Raw genomic sequence first — 15,301 nt, forward strand, 5'->3', positions numbered from 1 at the left:
TGTAAAAGAAAAAAAGTATATACGTAACAAGGAAGAAGAAGTTTAAGTTTAGCTGTGAAATATGAACCGTCTATACTCAATAATCGATAATATGGAAGCAGTAGTCTCCGTTCACCGGTTCGGTCAGCGTCTCCTTCTGAAGACAAATTGGCTCTCAAGGCGGTTGGTTCGGAGCCCGGTTGTGATGAACCAGAAGGACGCGTGTGTTGGTGTTTTCCTTTTCTTTTTCCTTTGTCTTTGGTTTAGAACAAAGAAGCAGCCAAGAAACATATCAGAGCCTTTTCCCAACCCCGAGCCTCAAGATGTAGAGTAAAAGGGAACGAGGGAGGGGAACTACGCTGAAGTCAGAACATTCTTCCTTTTTTATTATGTTCAATTTTTTTACATCATATGTAAACAAATCTCTTTTTTGAACTCAGTGCTCCGTTTGGGGGGTTTCTTTGGGAGAGAGGAGAGCAGCGTTACCACAGAGGAGCAGAGCGAGCGAAGCCAACAGGACAAACGGGAGACGAACGAGGGATGAAGTCATGCTGGAATGAAAAAACCGAACAGGAGAAATGAACAGAATATAAAGAGAGATAGGGGGGAAAGAGAGAAAGAGAGGGGCTAAGAGAAAGAGAGAGAGGGGGAAGGAGGGAGAAAGAGGGGGAAAGAGCGCACGGGGGAGAGAGAGAGAGAGAGAGATTGAGAGAGAGAGAGAGAGAGAGAGAGAGAGAGAGAGAGAGAGAGAGAGAGAGAGAGAGAGAGAGAGAGAGAGAGAGAGAGAGAGAGAGAGAGTGGATGACAGGTAGTAAACGAGGAATGAATAGAGGGACTTGGAGGGAGGAGTGTGTGTGTGTGTGTGTGTGTGTGTGTCTGTGTGTGTGTGTGTGTGTGTGTGTGTGTGTGTGTGTGTGTGTGTGTGTGTGTGTGTGTGTGTGTGTGTGTGTGTGTGTGTGTGTGTGTGTGCCTGCCAGTGCGTTGGATTTAAATCTCACTCCCCTTACACCGTTGGGCGGAGGGAGCTGGGCCAGGGGTTGGTTGGTTGGTTGCCGCTGGCGATGGGAACGGCCTCCACATGTGGAAGTACTCAAGCCCCACGTCTGCTCATGATAGCATCATCCATAAGACCATTCTCCACCAAACCCTCTATGTGTGTGTGTGTGTGTGTGTGTGTGTGTGTGTGTGTGTGTGTGTGTGTGTGTGTGTGTGTGTGTGTGTGTGTGTGTGTGTGTGTCTGTGTGTGCGTGTGTGTGTGTGTATGTAGTAACTCTAGTGTTTTGTAATGTGATTTTTGAGCTTTTAGAGGGGGAGGGCAGAGACTAGAGAGAGAGAGAGAGAGATTGTTGCAGCTTTAGATTTGCAACACTTACAATTTACTACACACACACACACACACATGTACACACGTACACACACATAAAGAAACCACAAACACACAAACTTCAATACACCCACATACATCAATACCCACAGATAAGCACTTCAGCAAAATAACAGACATAAACAAACACGTAGACACAGACACACATGATGCATAAACACCAACACAAACACTCACACACACACATTCCTGAATCTATTTGTAGCGTATAATTTGGCTGCATTTTGTCTCTCCACTGGGCTATTCTGCTGCCAGCAGACTTTCTATCACTCTGGTTCAAAGGGTGAGAAAGTCAAGGGAGCGAAAGACAGAGCAGGAGGAACAGAGAATAAAGGAAAACAGAAATAAATAATAAGGAAGAAAAGCAAGGGAAGAGGAAACAAGGGAAGGAATAAAGGGCAACAGACCGGGAGGACAGAAGCAAGGAAATCAGGGCGACAAAGAAAGCCAAGCAGACAATAAGTGACATAACAAGGCGACCTAAAGAAAGAGTGAGAGAACCACAGAGACAGACAGACAGTCAGGCTGGTGCCCATCGCTCCTCAATGTCTCCTTAGCCTCGAGGGACAAGCTGGCCACCCCCTGTGTCGTCCAGGCTGGGCTAGGTTCCCCGGCCCCCGGTCTGGCCTGAAGATGCTCACATTCTCCACATTCTCCCACATCCGGGCTCCTCCAGCTGGTGGAGACATCCACGCCCTGAAGGTCCGAGCCTGTCAAAACAACACACGCCTGGCGAACCCTCACCCTGGTGGAGCCCGGCCCCCCTAGCCCCCACGGAGCCCTAAAGACACCACCCCTTCCTCCCCCACTGTTGTACTCCATCATGTCTGCACCCTCCCTAACCCAAACCCCTACCCCTTGAAGTATTAATAATAGAAGATTTATTTTTAGTCTCTTAAAGTCCTTTTGGTTGCTGTTCCACTTGCGATTCTATGCTCTGGTTGTTCCCAGACCCGCTTGTAAATCGCTTTGCATAAAAGCGTCTGGTAAACGACTTTGACATGCCCGTCGGTCAGCAGGATTGTGTACTGCGGTGGATAGGGTGATGGACTCCCATTGCCAAGCAGTCCCACCTCTAGGAATTCTTGAGATGCCTCGTCCAGTATCTGCTCCTTAATGACCTGTCTTGGAGTTCTCTGTACATTCCCTTGAATCAAAGCATCTGGCATGGTAAACAGTAGTATTATTAACATGTGTTTTGAATGCAAACCAAGTTCTGATGTAGTGTAATGCAACAAGTGGGGTTTTTTTCCCTCTCTGTGTCCAGTGCCAGATATTGCTCCTTCCCTCAATCCATTCTTACATGTGTCGCATTTCCCTCTCTGTAACCAGTGCCAGATAGTGCTCCGGTCCTGAATCCATGCTAACATGTCTGTCGTGTCTCCCTCTCTGTGTCCAGTGCCAGATAGTGCTCCGGTGCTCAATCCATGCTAACATGTCTGTCGTGTCCCCCTCTCTGTCTGCAGTGCCAGATAGTGCGCCGAGTAACGTCAGTGTGCTGCTGAACGGCACAGAGGTGCTCGTTAAATGGGATGAGCCCATTGGAAAACTGAATGGAGATCTGCACGGATACATGGTGGAGTACAGGACACCGAATATGGAGCAGGTGAGACGCACACACACGCAAACGCACACACACGCACGCACGTGCGCGCGCACACATCTACTCGCACATCGACACACACACAGTTGAAGTAGAAAAAACAATCAAGGATTTGCATTCTTTCGATCCATACTTTCGGTTCAGTCGTCTTTTCACAAACGTTTTGGTAATTAAAATGTTGCCAATATTAATTGTATGCTATAATTAGTGCCTCCATGACTTCTTCAATGTCAATCATCCCCTGCTCTTTTGACCACAGGCTGTTGTGGACACGGGATTGGATGCAGAGCTGTCACTCAACCTGTCCAAGCCCCTATCCAACGTGACCTTCCGCGTGTGCGCCTACACAGGGGCGGGTCAGGGCCCGTGGACCCCTCTAAGCACTCTGACCCTGGTTGACCCCGGTGAGACACACCCTACAGTCCTCAATATTCCCAAAGACAAACGGCCCATAAGGCCTTGGCTCGTAATTACTTGTACTATATTGGGGGAAAGTACTATGCTCTATCAGGCACCATCAGAAAACGATTTCTTTTGGCCAGCATTCTTTTGGAACAATTTAATGTTAGACTCTGCGTCACCAATCAAAGACAGTCGGCCATAATGATCTCAACTGCTTGTGCTGCATAGCATTTTGAGGTTTACCCTCTGCACCGGGATGGCTATGGCTGTGGTTGAAGCTACATAACCTTATTTTTCGTTCAAAATCGAAGGGAAAATATTGACCCAAGCTCTGTTTTTTCTTCCTCGGCAGAAATGGAGGAGCAGCAATTCCGAGGTGAGTAACGACTGGTTCTGTGTTCCCACCATCAGCCGCAAACACCGCACCACTTTGCTGAAACAATACGCCAGTAAACATTTATGTAGCTCGGTCAAATGTAAGCAGTTTGCGACAAAAAAGCGATTAAACAAACGTGGGGAAATATAAACATATATTAAACCTAACTTTAAGGAAGCACAAGGTAGAAAATACAGTTCAAGGGATTTGGTTTAAGTTCTATGCAAAAAAAAGCATTGAAATTAAATCCTTCACATTAAAAGCATTGAAATTAAATCCTTCACATTAAAAGCAGGACTTTTGTGGATGTGGGGATTTGAGTGGCATGGCTCGAAGGCAGCAACGATGACCTCATACCACCCTCTGAGGTTCAGAGTCTGCCTTCAGCACAACATAGACTGTGAAACCCCCCAAAAACAGGAAGGGAGAGGGAAAAAGAAGAAGACTAGTGCCACAGAATGTGAAATAGTGTCTGTTTGTGAGCGTGTGTGTGGGTGCATGTGCGCAAATGTGTGTGTGTTTGTGTGTGAATTTGTAGTGTGTGTGGGTGTGTGCATGTTTCTGTCTCTGTGTGTGTGTGTGTGTGTTTGTGTGTGTGTGTGTGTGTGTGTGTGTGTGTGTGTGTGTGTGTGTGTGCGTGTGTGCGTGTGCGTGCGTTCGTGCGTGCGCGTGTGTGTGTGGATGTCTGTATGTGTGTGTGTGCCCGCGCATGTGCATTTTAATGTGTGTGTGTGTGTGTGTGCCGGTGGATGTGCAATATAATGTGTGTGTGTGTGTGTGTGTGTGTGTGTGTGTGTGTGTGTGTGTGTGTGTGTGTGTGTGTGTGTGTGTGTGTGTGTGTGTGTGTGTGTGTGTGTGTGTGTGTGTGTGTATGTGTCTGCGTGTATCTGTCTGTGTGTGTGTGTGTGTGTGTGAGTGTGTGTGTGTGTGTGTGTGAGTGTGTGTATGTGTGTGTGTGTGTGTGTGTGTGTGTGTGTGTGTGTGTGTGTGTGTGTGTGTGTGTGTGTGTGTGTGTATGTGTCTCTGAGTGTGTGTGTGTGTGTGTGTGTGTGTGTGTGTGTGTGTGTGTGTGTGTGTGTGTGTGTGTGTGTGTCTGTGAGTGTGTGTGTGTGTGTGTGTGTGTGTGTGTGTGTGTGTGTGTGTGTGTGTGTGTGCGTGTGTGTGTGTGAATGGGGGGCGACGCGTCATAAATATTTACAGCCTGAGACATCCTCGCTTTGCATCTCTGTTTGTTTAGTCTAATGGAGTCAGACAGACGATTCAATCGTGGCCAAGGACACAAAGACAGACAGAGAAAAGAGAAAGGAAAGAGAGGCAGGCAGAGATGAAGGAGAAAGGGGGAGGATAGAGGGATGCATACAGATCTCAGGGGTCCACAAACTGCAGTAAACACTCAACCGCAACGTCATTCTTACGCCCTGACCATCGGAACTGGAACCAGCTCCGTTCTCTTTCATCCACTTGGTTCTGCGAGACAGAGATTGTTTCATTATAGACGGTCGTCGAAGCTCAACACTCGACCTTAAGTCAGCCTTCTAGTGATAAGGCTGTATGCTGGTTTAAATCCAGACTTAAGAAGAATTATATGTAATTCCCGGAAGTCAATGTCCAAAACCCCTGTTTCCATATTCCACATTTACACGGTTTCATTTCCTGCAAACTAGTGTTAGTTATGCTTTACATTTGAGTTAAAGGAGAAGTTAAAGTGGATGTTTGGTGACTTTTGTCCCTTCTCCAAGTTGCTTTAGCCCCCCCCTCCCCCAATTCAGTTTTCCCAGTTATACAGTTACAAATTATATTGAATCTATATAAAATACATTTAATGAGCGGTGGTCAATGTGGACTTAATGAGGATGATTTAAAATGATTAACTGATTGGTTATCAATTTGACTGACTGACCCTCTCTCTCTCTCTCTCTCTCTCTCTCTCTCTCTCTCTCTCTCTCTCTCTCTCTCTCTCTCTCTCTCTCTCCCCCTCTCTCTCTCTCTCTCTCTCTCTCTCTCTCTCTCTCTCTCTCTCTCTCTCTCTCTCTCTCTCTCTCTCTCTCTCTCTCTCCTTCCTCTCTATATAACTCTACCTCAGGCCTGTCCTCCCCGAAGGCCTTTTCCTGGCACTGGTGGTACGTCGTCATGGCGATTGCCGGCGCGGTGGCCATGGCGGTGCTCATGGCCGTCTACGTGGCCAAGCTGCGTCGCAAGGAGACGCGCTTCGGGTGAGCTAAGATCCACCGCTACGCTGCCAGAGTCGGGAGCCGGGTGGCCGGAAAATATGACTCAACGTGTGACTCAACCCAACCCTAACTCAACATTGACTTCCTGCCTCCCGGCCCAGTTGGCCCAGTGCTCGTGTCGGTTCTGTGATGCATTCTGGGGCATTAGGGGGTGTTGTAGTGTAGCAGACACATGCGCTTCACGCCTCAGCGATGACTGGTGTTGAATCAGCCACGCTTTCAGCTGCGCGCTCACCATCAAGTGCTGAGCGCTAACTTGGCTCTTTCTGGGCGTGTAATCTTGCAGAGACGCATTTGAGCCAATGATGGAGAGCGGGGAGATGGTGGTGAGGTACCGTGCACGGCGCACGTACAGCCGCAGGACCACCGAAGCAACATGTAAGTTCTCTGTCTGTGCACACGCCAGAAGAGTTTGAAGAGTCTGTCTGTCTGTCTGTCTGTCTGTCTGTCTGTCTGTCTGTCTGTCTGTCTGGCTGGCTGGCTGGCTGGCTGGCTGGCTGGCTGGCTGTCTGGCTGTCTGGCTGTCTGTCTGTCTATCTAAAGGTAATCTTTAGTGGTTAGTGTGTTTGGCTCCCAGACAAAGGGCTCTCGTTTCAAACCCAAATGTCCACAGCCTACTTGTAGGAGGCATCATAGCGCATGCTCTCCTGCCTGTTACTGCTCCTCATTGACTGGTATCCAAAGTTCACTGAAAATCACTTCTGCTATAAGCGTAAAATGGTAGATTGTAAATGGTTGATAGGACTCCTATCCACCCACACCACCCTGGCTTCCCTTCCCTATATCTCCCCTGCAGGCCCCAACCTCCCCCCCTCCACACACACACACGTTGGCAGGGCATAGATGGGCCACTATAGAAGCTCCGTGTCTGAATAGAGTTACAGCAATTACTGTGTCAGAACCCCCCGGCCCTGGGGCGCAGTAATGTCCCGACTCGCTTCACTGTTGCCTCATTAACCAGTGTTAAAGAGTAGCCACATAATACAGGATTCACCTGTTCAGTCAGCCGTATAAAGGTTATAAAATCCATCCGAAGGTTCAAAGGGCGACAGGTTGACCTTTTCTTTGGCTATTCTGGGCGGCTTGGCACGATTATGTCCTGCGGTATCCCTCCGGTCTACACTCGTTTGCACACATGTTACGGATCCAGTTTGAAAACAGATCGGTGTCTAGAGCTTGACGGGGGTTTGCCTCAGCCAAAACAATCCCCTAGGTAACCGATAAAAAAGGAGACAAAAACAAAAACTGTTCCATTTCCATTACTCCACAGATGTCGAACGCAGTTTGGTGTGTAGTTACTCTTAACAGCACCAAGGCACATGGCCGTGTCGGGACAGAGGCAAAAATAATAACAGCCTTGTCCAAAATAGACGAATCCTCCACAAAGCAAGCTTACAAATATGCGTCATTGGCACTTCCTGTGTTTTTTCTCTGTTGAGACGACGTGATTCTATATATTCTTTGGGTCGCACTACAACCCCCCCCCCCCCCCCCCCCCCCCCACCAGTGCTTTGGGTGTTGAGTGTGTGAATGAGTCTTTAAAGTGCAGGTGCAGGGCCTCATCCCGGCAGCCAGCCGGCTCCAGGAAGTGTCCCCTCTGCTGTAATGATACGGCGAACAGAGGTGATTTAGAGTTCCGAGCCAGGACTAATGCTCTCAGGTGCTTGAGCGGCTCCAAGCTGAGGCTAACTAGCATGAAGAACAGATACCCCCACCCCCCCGCCATCCCCACCAACACCACCACCGCAGCTGCAAAAGCACTCGGGGTCAGCTGACATGCTTCTCGTAGTATGTAATGAAGAGTTTATCTGCTGCTTAGGCCAAGTTCAAGGTTTGATTTAGTGCAAATCGTTTTAGCAGGAACGAGTGTGTGTCCCGTGTGAAGGAATGCGGTGGAAACACTGTTTTAAACACATTACAAATATGACTAACATGATACGAGTTTTGTGGTTTTACAGTGTCTTCGCTTGGCACATCATTTAGCTGGCACAATGTCGAGCTGACTTGGCACAGGATTAAAAATAAAAATGACTTCTTTAATGGCAGCAATCCTAAGACTTCCCCTCCCTTACACCCAATGGTGTACTGCACTACAACTTTAAAGCAACAATAGAATAAAAAAAAACAGTTAAAGGATGGTCAATTATAGTGTTCTTACGTGACATGGAAATGAGTAAAGGAAATGACTCTTATTGTGTGCTTAGAAATGAAGATTGATGCTTTAGGTTCCCTTACAGATCATACCCTTAAAACCCCCGAGAGGTTTCATATTACACGTAGCAGACCCTCGTTCAAGTCACGACATTGTACCTGTGTTGCATACAAAATAATGGTGCATGCCTGACCCGCAAGTCTCAACCTGCCCCAGTGACAATGGGAAGGGAGATGAGGTCCCCACTATGTTAGCAGCGAGAAGCGAAGCGATGGAGATATTACTATGATTAATGGTGCTGTAGGTAGGAATTAAGAGCTTAATTTGACTGTCACCAGGGCATATTCCCTGATTGGTTGGGAATTCAATCTTCCCTGTCAATCACAGGAGCCTGTTTGCAGCATGTCTCAATGGCGGAAGGAGGGGGCAAAGAGACGGGGCACTTTTTGGTTTTTTTTGGTTTCAAAATTGTGCTAATTTCTGCTAATTACTGTTCCCTCTCTGAACAAGCAACAGCACCTTTAATTCGCTTGGAGACGGCAGAGTTAGGGAATAAACGTCCGCTGGAGAAATAAAGCTGGATCCCTGCTGTTGTTTGTTAGCTTCTCCATAACAAAGCTGGACCCCAGGAAGTTGGGGTTTGCTCATAGCCGGTCACGCTAACAAGTTGCGCAAGTTTGCGACATCCCTGTGGTGGGAGCAAATCGCTGAATTGAGCACGTGGCAGATTGATGGTCCAGCTGCATATGGCTCCCAGCCTGTCTTTCACCTTGCCACATCCTCCCTGGCCCAGCTGGGAGGGAAACATGGGGTGTGATGTAGTAAAGTCTTGTGTATCCATTGCACCACAGTGCAGACGCCAGCTGGGGCTGATGGAGCTGGGGTTAGCTAACCTAATACCCCTGGCCTCATTCCCCCACAACCCATCCGATCAGATTAAAGTAATTGATTACATGGAGGGGGACATGGCGTCAGACGATGTGTGAGGAGCTACTCTGTGTTCAGGGACGTCTGGCGTGTGTCTTACTCATCGTAAACTCTTTCCAAAACATATTTCACATGATTTCAGAGGATCCGATGAAAGGGTTACATTCCTTTGAGAGGAATGTGATCATCAATTGGAGAAAAGAATTGAATCAGTTGAAACAGTTATAACATTAATTTTAATTAGGATTTATCTCTGGTAAGCTTCCAGACACAACAAAAACTCAACTACTTTACTTTTATATTATTATTCTATTTTATCCCAATGGAAGACAGATTGTTATCAAATATCGATCCCTGAACCTTTTGGGAATCTTTCATTCCAATACCCTAACCACTGTTTGAATATCCTGTATTTGTGATGTAAAGGAACATGCATCCCTAATTCAATCTCTCTCTCTCTCTCTCTCTCTCTCTCTCTCTCTCTCTCTCTCTCTCTCTCTCTCTCTCTCTCTCTCTCTCTCTCTCCGCCAACCAGTGAACAGCCTTGGCATAAGCGACGACCTGAAGCAGAAGCTTCAAGACGTCATGGTGGACCGTCACAAACTCACCCTGGGAAAGACCCTGGGGGAAGGTGAGCCAGAATCCAATCAAGACTCCTTTAACATGTTATTGCAGGAGCTTTTTGAGCTTGTAACCCCATTTTAAGATCCGAAAGTTCTGGTGACCCCAACTTCTTAAATCTTTGTGGATCTGCTTTCCCATTTATTTTTTAACCTTAGCAACATCGGCCCTGACTCAAAGCTCAGGTCACACTGTGACAACATGTATCAGTTAGGTCTCCGGACATGCTGAGAAATTGGCTAATAATTTGGTTAAAAGAGGCGTCTGTTAGGTTTCTGCTGAGAGGCGCATCCATGTCTTATCAGAACTGACATTCCAAGACTAGAGAAGGAAGAGGGCCTTGTTCCTCTAATCCTTGCAAGCCCCCGCCAGGCTGCGGTTCCTGATAAGAGCCAGCGAGAGGAGTGTGTGCTCTGTGTTCTGTAACCCCCGATATCCAACTCCTCGCAATACAACTAAGCACCAGGAACGATAGAAGAACATTAGTGTCGGTGGCTTACCTGGCTCTCCTAACGCACTTGCCATTTTATAATAATACTAATACTCAGTCAAAGATTATTCAGTCTTATTTAAACAGACAGCGATCAGGTCATTGGTTCAGTGCCCGAGGTACACAAGAAGCCTGTAAACCAACGTGTGCTATGTGTTCTCAGGAGAGTTTGGTTCGGTGATGGAGGGTCTGTTAACCCAGGAGGAGTCGGTCCTGAAGGTCGCTGTGAAGACCATGAAGAGTGAGTGGAGCTCCGAGACACACCCTGGGAGCAAACACTTCCCCCACGACATCAGCGACAGAAGACCTTAGTTAGAGAATTTGAATCATTATCTTTTGACCTTTTACTCCCGGTCAACCGGATTTACTCCTCCTCCCCCCTACTCGTACTCCTACCTTCTCACACCTCCTCCTCTCTAACCTCCACCAACACCTTCTTACACCTCCTCCTCCACCCTCTACTCCTCCTCCCATACCTTCTCACACCTCCTCCTCCCTCACCTCCACCATCACATTCTTACACCTCCTCCTGTTCCCTAATCACCTTCTCTCATGCCTCCTCCGCCCTCACCACTAGAACAGCAAAGTACAGTAGAATATGGTGCAGCAGAATACATTACAGCAGAGGGGGGTACAGTAGAGCAGGGCTATTCAACCTCCTTAATAAGTGGGACAAAAAGGAAAACCACTGGTGGTTCATGGGCCACACATACAAAACGTATGTGTAAACTAGAGCTGTCAAGCGATTAAAATATTTAATCGTGATTAATCGCATTAATGTCATAGTTAACTCTAATTAATCGCGATTAATCACAAATTATTTTTCTATGCTAAATATCCCTTGATTTTTTTGCATGTGTTTGTTTGTGTGGTGATGAACAGAGAGAGAGAGAGAGAGAGAGAGAGAGAGAGAGAGAGAGAGAGAGAGAGAGAGAGAGAGAGAGAGAGAGAGAGAGAGAGAGAGAGAGAGAGAGAGAGAGAGAGAGAGAGAGAGAGAGAGAGAGAGAGAGAGAGAGAGAGAGAGGATTAACACAACCTGATTGAAGTCCTGCCAATCCAATCCTAATCCCCACGTGTTCTCGATCTGTACTAAATACCACACATTTGGGTCTGTACAGAGAATACTTCTACCTTCTGTCTTTACTGAGCACTACGACTAGAGGGCTGTACCTAGAATCACACAACCTATCGGTCCTGGACCTGGATCTAGGCCTCGGGGCTGGGCTGGTCTCTATGACTCTGGTCTGGTGTCTATGGCTCAGGTCTGGTTTGGGATCTACTTATCTGGTCTGGTTTCTATGACTCTGGTCTGGTCTCTATGACTCAAGTCTGGTTTGGGCTCTATGACTCAGGTCTGGTCTGGTCTCTGTGACTCAGGTCTGGTTTGGGCTCTATGACTCTGGTCTGGTCTCTATGACTCTGGTCTGGTCTGGTCTCTGTGACTCAGGCCTGGTCTGATCTCCATGACTCAGGTCTGGTCTGTTCTCTGTGACTCTGGTCTGGTCTCTGTGACTCAGGTCTGGTCTGGTCTCTGTGACTCAGGTCTGTTATGGTCTCTATGACTAAGGTCTGGTCTGTTCCCTATGACTCAGGTCTGTTGTGGTCTCTACGACTCAGGTCTGGTCTGGGCTCTACTTATCTGGTCTGGTCTCTATGACGTGACTATTTGTACTGGTCCCTACTTATCTGGTCTGGAGGTCGACTCTGGGTTCTGTTCTCTGTTCTGTTCCGGAAGAGATGTTGACGGTGTGCTCTGGTCTCTATTAGTCTGGTCTGCAGTGCGAGGTTTTATCGGTGTTCTTCTGGTCTCTACTAGTCTGGTCTGCAGTGCGAGGTGTTGACGGTGTGTTCTGGTCTCCATTAGTCTGGTCTGCAGTGCGAGGTGTTGACGGTGTGTTCTGGTCTCCATTAGTCTGGTCTGCAGTGCGAGGTGTTGACGGTGTGTTCTGGTCTCCATTAGTCTGGTCTGCAGAGCGAGGTGTTGACGGTGTGTTCTGGTCTCTACTAGTCTGGTCTGCAGTGCGAGGTGTTGACGCTGTGTTCTCCTTCCAGGTGTGTGTCTGCAGACGGTGGAGAGTGAGGGCTACCCCTCCCCGGTGGTCATCCTGCCCTACATGAAGCACGGGGACCTGCACAGCTACCTGCTCTACTCACGGCTGGGAGACACCCCCGTGGTCAGTCCCAACACACAACCATCACCAGCCTCAATGCAAACACACCATACACACACTGGGACAGGGAAACACACAACCATCACCAGCCCCAATACAAACACACCATACACACACTGGGATAGGGAAACACACAACCATCACCAGCCTCAATACAAACACACCATAGACACACTGGGATAGGGAAACACACAACCTTATACAGCCTCAATACAAACACACCATACACACACTGGGATAGGGAAACACACAACCTTATACAGCCTCAATACAAACACACCATACACACACTGGGATAGGGAAACACACAACCGTATACAGCCTCAATACAAACACACCATACACACACTGGGATAGGGAAACACAGAACCATCACCAGCCTCAATACAAACACACCATAGACACTAAGGGATAGGGAAACACACAACCATCACCAGCCTCAATCCAAACACACCATAGACACTATGGGATAGAGAAACACACAACCCTAACCAGCCTCAATACAAACACACAATACAAACTAAGGGATGGAGAACACACAAACATATACACAATGGGGTAGAGAAACGCACATATACATGCACACACTATGACAGGCCTATTCAACTAGTGGCCCGTGGGCCGAATACGGCCCTTCTTATTTATTTTCTGGCCCGCAAGAGGCTTCGTGTCCAAAATATGTAAGGTCAAAAATTGTTATAATGATGCAATTAGAAGTGAAAAAGAAAGGAATGCGTCTTACAAGTTTATTCCATTTAGCAGTACTATATATATTAAGTTAATACTACCTTAAGTACGATTTACTTGTAGCGATAAATTGACATTATAAGTTTTGTATGTGTGGCCCATGAACCACCAGTGGTTTTCCTTTTTGGCCCACTTGTTAAGGTTGAATAGCCCTGCACTATGAGATCAAGAACCACACATGCATACATATAAACACACAAACAAACACACACACACACACACACACACACACACACACACACACACACACACACACACACACACACACTCATTGCCAGAAATTCTTGAATCCACACACGCCCAGATGTTCTAGGGGTGTGTGTAATGTTTTTAAAGATTATCATCAATAAGCTCATATTGACGACACCATATCAGCTGTGGTGTGACCCACACGGTCAGGAATGGACGCCAGAGAGGGAGAGGTAGAGGGTGAGCAAGAGAGGAAGAGAGATAAAGAAAGGGATACTGAGAGAGGGAGGGAAAGAGAGAGAGAGAGAGAGAGAGAGAGAGAGAGAGAGAGAGAGAGAGAGAGAGAGAGAGAGAGAGAGAGAGAGAGAGAGAGAGAGAGAGAGAGAGAGAGAGAGAGAGAGAGAGAGAGAGAGAGAGAGAGAGAGAGAGAGAGAGAGCTCTGGGGTTTGGCTGCTTAGTGGGGTTAGTGTAATTGTCTTTGATTAATAACAGATGAAGGCATCGTTTTGGAAGTGACGGCAGCGAGGTCCGTACGTAAACGACAAGTCCCCAGTTGCCAGAGTTGATTGAGAAATACAAACGTAATCAAAACAACATCTGAGAAACTTGAGTCGAATCTCACGCAAGCGAGTAGCGCGGTGCTGCGTCCCTCCCTTTGGAACGGAGACTGCACTGCTTTCAGATGTGGAACAAGGAACACAGTAATTCCCATTGAGCACTTTTGGTGAACACACCCTCACTGAGGTTAGCGAGCTGGCAGGGCACAAATGTCTGAAAGACATGGAAGACATCGCCCCCTCCTGTACAGTTAGGGAAGTGCAGGGGGATACATTTAATTAATTTATAATATTCAAAATTAAGGATTTGTAATCAATTACAACAATGTTTTGATGAATCTTCCCTTTCTCGCTGATCTAGTCAAATGACAGAAAATTGTACAATCGTATTAATTTATAGAATATGTATATTCAGATTGTATCTAGGTGTTTTGGTCATGTACTCATCGGCTCCTCCTCTGTCTGTCCTGCAGTACCTTCCCTCCCAGATGCTGGTAAAGTTCATGACCGACATCGCGCGGGGAATGGAGTACCTCAGCAACAAGAACTTCATCCACCGCGACCTCGCTGCTCGTAACTGCATGTAGGTCCCCTTCCTGACCCCTACCCCCTCCCCTCCTTCTGCTTTCCAACCCTCTCAGTTCCTCCTTCTTCTTCTGCTTCGGACGTTCTCTTCTTTGTGTTGATGCTGACTCTGGGATTCTAACTCCTGGAAGGTGCTTGTTTAGGTTGCATCCGATTGGCTCCGTGGAAGTGAAAGCTAAATAATGGCTGGGCTTTAATTCTTGTTGAGAAACGCTAGCATCATCTGAACACTTCGGTCGCACAGTCATGAACGGTGACAACGCTCTTTTTTGCTTTGATTGTTTCCGGTGTACGATGAAGCGGTTTGTGGACGTGTATGCGTGCGGCGAGTTTGCTCGATGAGGAGGTGGAGAACTTGTTTAATGGCGACACTGTTGTAACTCACCTCTTTCTTCCACCTCCACCTAGTCTGAATGAGAACATGAGCGTGTGTGTGTTCTAACTCAGTTGTGCCTCATTGTTTTGCTGTACCCCCCCAGCCAGACTGAATGAACTCATGAATCTGCGTGTGTTCTACCAGAGCATTGTGTCTCACCTTCCACCTCCTCCTCCACACAGGCTGAATGAGAACATGAACGTGTGTGTGGCCGACTTCGGTCTGTCCAAGAAGATCTACAACGGAGATTATTATCGCCAGGGCCGCATCTCAAAAATGCCCGTCAAGTGGATCGCCATCGAGAGCCTGGCCGACCGCGTCTACACCACCAAGAGCGACGTGGTCAGTGGGCCCTCCTGTCTATGTGGGGGTGCTTGTGTAGCAGTAGTAGTAGTTGGCTCATGGCAGAACATGCGTGAAACCAACATTAAAATAATGGCTGCACCAGCAGTGACAGCTTTGTTTGATTGTTTATCCTACAATGACCGAAGCAAAGACTCCATTACGTCCC

The 15,301-nt window shown here is 47.5% G+C and overlaps 1 protein-coding gene across 1 annotated transcript in view; it reads left to right on the top strand.

Annotated features, from left to right (window-relative positions):
• axl (AXL receptor tyrosine kinase) overlaps positions 1-15,301 on the top strand; it is a 37,560-nt gene that overhangs the window by 17,702 nt on the left and 4,557 nt on the right. The window contains exons 8-17 of the mRNA XM_030380869.1: positions 2,830-2,969; positions 3,226-3,370; positions 3,721-3,744; positions 5,828-5,957; positions 6,262-6,353; positions 9,590-9,685; positions 10,329-10,476; positions 12,201-12,339; positions 14,303-14,412; positions 14,973-15,132. Of these exons, the coding sequence (XP_030236729.1) occupies positions 2,830-2,969; positions 3,226-3,370; positions 3,721-3,744; positions 5,828-5,957; positions 6,262-6,353; positions 9,590-9,685; positions 10,329-10,476; positions 12,201-12,339; positions 14,303-14,412; positions 14,973-15,132 (1,184 nt within the window). The remainder of the gene's footprint in view (positions 1-2,829; positions 2,970-3,225; positions 3,371-3,720; positions 3,745-5,827; positions 5,958-6,261; positions 6,354-9,589; positions 9,686-10,328; positions 10,477-12,200; positions 12,340-14,302; positions 14,413-14,972; positions 15,133-15,301) is intronic.

Source organism: Gadus morhua, chromosome 16 (assembly GCF_902167405.1).
Source record: "Gadus morhua chromosome 16, gadMor3.0, whole genome shotgun sequence".
Lineage (NCBI taxonomy): Eukaryota > Metazoa > Chordata > Actinopteri > Gadiformes > Gadidae > Gadus > Gadus morhua.